This window comes from Poecilia reticulata, linkage group LG13, assembly GCF_000633615.1.
Source record: "Poecilia reticulata strain Guanapo linkage group LG13, Guppy_female_1.0+MT, whole genome shotgun sequence".
Taxonomy (NCBI): domain Eukaryota; kingdom Metazoa; phylum Chordata; class Actinopteri; order Cyprinodontiformes; family Poeciliidae; genus Poecilia; species Poecilia reticulata.
The window spans coordinates 31,739,711-31,748,014 of record NC_024343.1 but is presented as its reverse complement, the minus strand read 5'-3'; the positions used below and the strand labels follow the sequence as shown (position 1 = coordinate 31,748,014).

At 38.1% G+C, this 8,304-nt stretch overlaps 1 protein-coding gene across 1 annotated transcript in view; it reads right to left on the bottom strand.

Annotated features, from left to right (window-relative positions):
* sptbn4b (spectrin, beta, non-erythrocytic 4b) overlaps positions 1–8,304 on the bottom strand; it is a 79,228-nt gene that overhangs the window by 9,899 nt on the left and 61,025 nt on the right. Inside the window, exons 31-38 of the mRNA XM_008426637.1 lie at positions 7,583–7,787; positions 6,289–6,534; positions 4,872–5,006; positions 3,300–3,544; positions 2,256–2,394; positions 1,132–1,216; positions 848–1,044; positions 4–162 (exon numbers count right to left, since the gene is read on the bottom strand). Of these exons, the coding sequence (XP_008424859.1) occupies positions 4–162; positions 848–1,044; positions 1,132–1,216; positions 2,256–2,394; positions 3,300–3,544; positions 4,872–5,006; positions 6,289–6,534; positions 7,583–7,787 (1,411 nt within the window). The remainder of the gene's footprint in view (positions 1–3; positions 163–847; positions 1,045–1,131; positions 1,217–2,255; positions 2,395–3,299; positions 3,545–4,871; positions 5,007–6,288; positions 6,535–7,582; positions 7,788–8,304) is intronic.

Sequence of the window (8,304 nt, the reverse complement as noted above, 5' to 3'; positions counted from 1 at the left end):
GGCTTCGTTCTGCTCGTAGATGGTCTGCCTCATGACGGGGGAGACGGGGAGGCGGGGCAGCGCGGCCGGGCCCGGCGCCGCGTCCTGAGGGTCCAGGAAGACTTTCCGGCCCAGCAGCGGCGTCGGCGGCAGCTTGCTCTGCTCCGCTCTCAGCTTTTCCACCTGGAAAAGGTACAAAACAAAACAGAAAAACAAGTTTAGAAGTAAAACGAAACTAAAAAGCTTCAGGTTGTCGTTTGCAAAATAAAAATATTATAAAATTGGTTCCTGTGGAATAAATAAAAAAAATAAACTAAAATTTTAGAGGGAAAAATCGGAAACGCCACAAAGTTCAGATATTAAGGTTATGATATTTCACTGAATAAATGTAGTTTAAGTCAAAATGAACTAAATTCAGTTTATTTAGTCTGTCGTAAAAAAACTAATTCATTTTTCAAAGTCATATTTTCAACATACTTCTTTTATAAATGTTACAGTTTTAATGTACATATTTAGTTTCTATGTTAAATGTTTAGTGTGAAGCAAAACATTTATGTTCAAGCTAAATACTAGCTTGATGTATGTACAGTAGCTAAAGGTAGAGGATAAAAATATTTACCTCCAAGCAAAAATATTTAGTTCAGAGCTAAAACATTCAGTTTGAAGCTGAATATTTAGTTTGCAGGTAAATATTTAAATAGCAAGGGATACATTTAGCGTTTACCAAACTATTTAGCTCTGATCTACCTAAATGTTTAAACTAAATGCTTAGCTTGCTCAGGGCTAAATCATAAGTCAGTATGTAAATTCCCTAGCTGATGAGCAGTTTCCGTATTTTGGACCGACTCGGTGTCCGTGGCGGTTTTACCGTAGTGAGACGCCGCAGCGAGCTGAATCTCTCCTCCCAGGTGGCGGCGGCTTTCCGGAAGGCTTCGTGTCGGCGAATGAGCTGCTCCACCTCGTCCACGCTGCCGCCCAGCTCCTTGCTGCTGATCAGCGGTTCCTGGGCCGTCAGCCAGGCCTCCGCCACCATCGCCTCCTGGGCGAACTGGTGAACCTCCAACACTGGAGGCAAAACGGAAGGAACAGGCGGAGTATTTAAGAACAGAAAGTGTGATGACGTCTCCATTTAGGACGGGAGTTTGTGCTCACGTTGCTGGAGGGACTCCCAGTGTTTGTCCCACTTCTCTGAAAGCTCACGCTGCTTTGCAATCACCTTTTCCAGCTTCTCCTTGATCTAAAATTTGAAAACAAACATCAGAATTACAAAACTATACAGCTCATTTTTTGGAAAATGTTTGCATTTACTTCAAATACATCAGATTAAATCTAATGAATGTCAGTGATTGGAATCAATTAGCTCCTCACAGAGTTCATTTTTCAGTCATATTTTTGACAATGTTAGTCATTCATTTATAAATATCACAATTTCAAAATAATTAAGTCAGCAAGCTACATTATTAACCAACCAAATATTTAGGTACAAACTCAATTTTTAAATATTTAGCTACTTCAGAGCTGGTAAAATAGTACAGTAGCTCTGAGTTAGCCAAACATACAGCTAACTCAGAGCTAAATATTTAGCTTGGAGCTAAATGGTTAGCTTGCACACTAAACATTTATAATGATAAATATTTAACTTGTTTACAAAATATTTAGCTTCAAACTAAGTAGCTTGCTAGCTAAATATTTAGCTCAAAACTCAATATTCAAATATTTAGCTAGCTCAGAGCTAATCAAATATTTACTACTTCAGTGCTAAATATTTAGCCAACTAATGCTCATCTATTTAGCATGAATACTAAATATACATGGAGATAAACATTTTGCTTGGTTATTAAGTATTTAGATTGCTGACTTATTATTTAGCTTCAAACTAAATAGTTAGCTTGTTAGCTAAATATTTAGCTCCAAATTAAATGTTTACATATTTAGGTAGCTCAGAGCTAAATACTATTTATAAATAGTTAACTTGCATACTAAAAATGTATGGAAATAACTAACAGAATTTTAGTTTGCAAACTAAATATTGCTTATTAAATATTTAGCCTGCAAAATAAAATTTAGTTTGGAGCTAAATATTTAGTTGGCAAACTAAGAATGGGCTAAGGACTCAGACATCTATTGTAAAAATTTTGTGAACTAAACGCCTGAAACGTTTAGTTCCGGCGAGAATTGTCCACGTCTGCCTCCTGCAGAATGTGAACATCTCGTCTGATCGCTGCATCATTTGCCCAACACTGATGTCTGCTTGTGTTGTTGTTATGTAATGTCACCTCCTCAGCTGCAGGGTTTCTAGCAGCCAGCAGCATCTTTCCCATTTCGATGCACTCCAGCGTGCTCTGGCTGCGGGCCTCCACTTCGCTCTTCAGGCTCTGGTGGTAGTTCATCAGCACCTCCACCGACGACACGTCCCTGCAGGAACCGCAGAACCATCACATCTGCTCTGCATTTACAGGCCACCATGTTGCTTTTTAACAAGTGAATATTCTTCAGAACTAAACATTTCATCACGGTTTAAACATAATTTGGGTCATTTATCAAGTTACAAAAGAAAAAAATGAGGGTTTATTTTTCCAAATCACATTTTCACCATGTCAAATGAGTGACATTGATAAAAATGTAGCTTTAAAATGCATATTTAGTTATCAGGCTGAAGATTTAGTTTAAATCTAAATATTTATCTAGTACACAAAATCACTTGCCAATTACAGGATGTGGACTATCAAAATAAAAGCTGAGTCTAGCAAGCATTTAAACACCTGCTGGTGAGGCGGTGCAGTCACTGCTGCAGCAGATTCACTGGTAAACCAAATATTTAGCTTCAGACTGAAGTTTTCAGTTGAAGCTAAATATTTAGCTTGCTAACTCTTGATTGGTTTTTAACTAAGCCAGTTAGTAGTTAATGAGCTAAACATTAACTACTATATTTAAATATTTAACCCAGAGCTAAATGTTTAGCTCTGTTTAAATGTTTAGCCAATCAGAAGTTAGCGAGCTAAATATTTACCCCAGAGCTGGTTTGAAGCTGAATTTTGAGCTTGAAGCTACATATTCTGTTTGCTAACCTCTGATTGGCTTTAGATAACTAAACCAATCAGAAGTGCTCATCCTCCTCCCAACAGGAAGCTCCACTCTGAAGGTTCAGGGTAACACGAACCATATCTATCCGCCTCACCAGGATCATTTTCTGGGGTAAATTTCTTCTCTGGCAGTTTTTTTTTTTTTGGTTATTGCATTAGCAACAAAGCTAAAGCCAGATTTTATTCACAAGGTTACATATGAAAATAAACCTCCAGCTGTTGGACTTTTCTGCACACCTGGGTTTCTCCCCGGTGCCGATCTGACAGATGATGGACTCCATCCACATGATCTGATCCCGGACCATGCTGAAGAACCTCAGCTTGTCCGTTTCCGTGGTGATCTGCAGCCGGCACTCTTCGCAGGACGTCAGCAGCTCCTTCCAGCACTGCATCACTTCGTGCTCACGGCAAGCGATGGCTTCGGCCTTCTCGCCCGCGTACACCGTCCTCAGCTGGGCCGCGCTCTCCTGCAGCTGACGCACCTGCGATCATAGCGTAGACGCCGGGTGTAAGAGCAGAAAGACGCAGCCAGCGAAGCTGCTCAGGACATTTTGGGGCTCCGCACAGAGCAGCTGCGCTTTTTGCATCGTTCCTGAGGAAAATTAATCACTTTCTCTGCACCGCAGGTTCTGACGCAGTAAATTGGTAGTTTTGCCAAAACAAACTTCACTGTAAAAACACAAAATCTTACCAAGTATTTTTAGTTTTTGGTCTACTTTCTAATGCAAATATCTTATTACACTTGAAATAATACAAAAGTAACATTTCAGCCACAAATGTTTATTTCTTTTTCAAAAATATGAAAAACGTGAAAAAAATAAAAATTTTTATGTTATTTCACTGATAACATGAAAAATGTCTCCTTGTAAGTGAATAAATCTGGCAGTGGAACTAGAACTCGGTTGCTAGGAGACGAGCTGAGCTTGGCCTACGGTTGCTAGGTAACGGCACAGTTACAGTTGTTTATGAACTAGAGCTTTTTCCATCAATATTAAGGGATTACTGACTTAAAATAAGCTCCTATTTCTTGTTGAAAAGTTACCCGTAAGTTAGTTTTGTCTTATTTCACTTGTGGTACGACATTTCTACTAGAAACTAGACAACAACAAAAAAATCTAAAATACTTGGTAATACCTGTGTTGGTGAGGTACCAAAGTAATTTGTAGCATAAAAGAACCAGAGGTTTGAAATAAGGATTCATTTTAATGATAAATTAGCCTTAAACGAAAGCTAAAATCTCTGAATCAAAGACTTTATAAGAACATTTTTTTCCATTTTTAGGAACAAAATATACACAAAAAGTCTTTGGTTACAAACAAACATTCTTCAATAAATAATTCCTTAATATTGATGAAAAAGTTCTAGTTCCACTGACAGATTATTTCACTTATAACAAGGAAAAATGTTATGAGTGAAATAATCTGATAGTTTTTCATCCGTTTTAAGGAATATATTGATTTAAAATAAGCCCCTTTTGCTCCAAAGTTACTGTAAGTAGTTTTTGTCTTAATTCAAGTGAATAAAGAAACTGAACCAAAAGTTCTTGGTAGCATTTGGTGTTTTATTTTTATCTATTATTACTTCAAGTTATTTCAGTGACCTTTCTTAATCATTAACGAACAGGAACCAATAATTTTGTCCGTCTGTGTAAATACTACAGAGGTTCTCCTTGTCTTTAATTTTTAATAAGTCTGACTTTCTTAACCTTCACTGAAAATCAAGGTTAAAAAGTCAAATGAGAAACTATGTAGAACCTCCCAGCAGCTTCCAGATGTAGAGCATGTAGATGCCAGAGCAGGCAGCGAGTACCTGGGTGACCAGCAGCTGGATGTCCTGTTCGAAGCTCTGCAGGAGCCTCTGCAGCGTGCTGGTGTTGGACGTGCTGCCCTGCCGAGCCCGGACCTCTGGGAGCCGCCGGTGCTTATCCTCAATCTGGGCCAAGATCTGGAAATGAAGAAATGTTATGTAAATCTGCAGAAATAAAAAATAAAAAACACCAAATACACCTTTTAATCAAACAATTAAGAGTGATTTGCAGTAATTTTAAAAAGAAGAATTCTTTACTAAGCCTGTTTTCACATCTATTGGTAGAATCTGTTTGATTGGGACCAAAGTTGCAGCGTTTTCTGTGGTTCGCTTTCACAAACTGACAACAGATCCAAACTAATTGGAAAACCTGTTCCCCTCCTCACCTGTGGTGGCACTGTACACAGAACTACTGAAGGAAACAATGTGAAAACCTCAGGAGAAGAACTGAGTGCAACGTCCTTCTTCACAAAATGTAAACAAAAATGGAGTAGTGGTCACTGTTAGCAGTTGTACGATTTCTCTTTTGTCTTTGGTAAAAGACCACAAGCTATTTTTACCGCTAGCACTGGGCTAAGGCATTTGTTTTGGTTGTATTTACCCAGAATGCCCTGTGCTGTAGTCCACTTCCTGCTTTTGGAGCGGTCTCCAGTAATTAACTTCACCAGAACCGAGACCGATGTTTGTAAGCGGACCAGAGTTCAATTTTACCAATGTCTGTCTGGATTTCGTTTGTAAAATGTTCAACTGTTGAGTTTTTTGATTTATATTTTTCTCTTTTTGATTTAGTCGTCTACCAACATGCTGCGTTTCCATTGACCATAAATCTGCCAAATTGAAATTCCGAAATTAAATTTGCTCAGTTGAAACATGGTAATTTTAGGGAAAAAAAACCCAATCATGTTTCTTGATAAACTTTTTGCTCTGGGTGGTTTTTTGGTTGTATAGAAATACATTTATTTTGCAAAACTGCAATGGAAACTTTTTTTAAATCACAGGAGTCACGTGATCAATAGCAGGATGTTACTACTGGCAGAAATGCTGAAAAAGACGACAGGAAGTGGTAGAAGGATGATGGTTTCTTTTTATTTTTTCTGGCTCCACCAGAGCATCACAAAGTAAAAAAAAAACATTTTATGTCATTCCAGTGTGTTAAATCCATAGTTCTAATATAACATAGCCTATTACAATTTCCCCAAAACGCAGCCGCTCCTAAGTAGGCAGGACTTGACGCTCAAACACCTAAATAAGACGCAAACGTCTCCTCTGATTGAYTGATAGACAAACGCCGAATTATGAGAATATCTCATGTAACTGCTATGATTTTTAATGAGTTGTGTGTGACGTTAATTACATTCCTTATTTAACAGAGACACCACAATTATGAAACTGAGTTACTCAGCTACTGTCTTTGTTTTACCTCTTTGCAGTCGGAGAAGAACTTGTGCAGCTGGTGAGAAGCAGCGAGCATCTGCGCTCGGGTCTCCATGAGCTCCAGCAGGTCGGCCCAGGCCTCGTTGACCCCGTCCTTCCACTCGGCGATGGTGGCGGCCTCAGAGTGGCCGTAGTCGATCAGCTCGTCCACCATCTGATTGACAGCCGTCACACGCTCCTGTCCCACACTTCCTGTCTCCAACGCAAACTCTGTGAACTTTTCCTGGAGGACCTGGATGCATTTAAAAAATGAAACAATTAAACTACTGTTTTTATCTGTCATGTTATAATTAGAGATGATGCTATTTACCAAATGTTCACCTACGGCAAATAACTAGGACATTTTCTGAAGTTTTTCTGTATTATTTTTATAACAAGACATATAAAGTTGGGACTAAGAGAGAAAGTACGCAAAGTGTAACAGATTCACATGATGGGTGGCGAAGTGCTGTTTACCTGCAAATGTCAGAAGTGGTAGAGTAACCATTTATAATAAACTAACTAATAAATAAAATATCATAAAGAAATAAACTTACAATAAATGAAAAATAAAAATAAACTACATGTACAAAAATTATCATACATAAATTTGCCAGATAAATTAACAAATACTTAAATAAAATACTGATAACAAACATATAACAAAACAGTTAAAAGCTAATATATAAAACAAACAAAAGTACTTACAGAAACAGTAACAGAAATAGTTAAATAAATATGTTACCGACAGAGAACTAAATACATTAAAAAAACAAAACAAAACAAATAACATATTTTATTTTATAAATCATCCAACTATGGCTTATTTTAGTACACTTTATTCTATGTTATCTTCTTATCAGGTTTTAATCCTCAATTTCAAAGAGCTTGTAAAGGTGAAATGTGACAGAGAAAACTGCTCAGTCACTGGTTGCTATGGCGATTCCCTCAGTTTCTGAGGGAATTCCAGAAACCATGGTAATGTGACGTTACCATGGTTACTAAACTCTGTTACTATTTTAAGCAGGTCATGATTTTTTTCTTAAACAACAAAATGTCAAAACATTATCATTTCTAATTTGACTTGAGTTGAATTTTATATTTTCTCAAACAGTATATTTAAAATAAATAATGTTACAATATGTTAAATTAACTTAGTTTTGCAAACTTTAATCAGTCCTGCATGTCAACTAATTTTTTTTTTATGTTTTTGGTATCCAAAAACAATAGAAGAAAAAGCCCAGAAGATATACAAATAAAAAAAAAATAACTCAAAATGTCCGCCTCTCCCCCAGACTCACGGAGACGTGCTCAAAGTCCTGGCCCAGTTCAGGCGAGCTGGCCACCACCTCCCTCTGGGCGATCCACTGCTCCAGCTCGTCCACCTCCCTGTTGAGCTGGTACAGCCAGTACTGCTGCTCCAGGCGGCTCTTCCTCTCCTCCACCAGGTCCTTCAGAGACACGTACAGACGGTCGATCTGCGACTGGCGCTTGCTGATCTGTTCGCTGTGGGTGAAAGCACACAGACAGGGAAGACGCCAACTTTAAACCCCTTCACGTCCAGTGGAATAAACTTTTATCAAACAATGCATTTCACGTTAATTCGGTTTCTTAGTAGATAGGGACGATAAAACGATTTACTCGAGAGAAGATTTCAATGCAAACATGAATTCAGATAAATAAACAAGAAGCTTTTCAAATAACGAGCGACTCACTTCCTGTTCTGAGAACGCACATAAAAAAATACAGACAAAGTAACACAGTCAATATTTAGGACGTTTACAGATCAATAATAACTGTTGTTTCCAAAAGTCTTATTATGACTCATGACAAAAAAATAATTCAGAAAGCATATCTTTAGAAATGCAACTTCTTTATTTTATATAAAAAATTCCCTTCTCACCCTCCGCGGGTGGTCTGTTTCATCCTCTGAGCTCGGGTCCTCTACCAGAGGCCTGGGAGCTTAAGGGTTCTGCGCAGTATCTTGGCTGTGCCTAGAACTGCACATTTCTGGACTGAGATG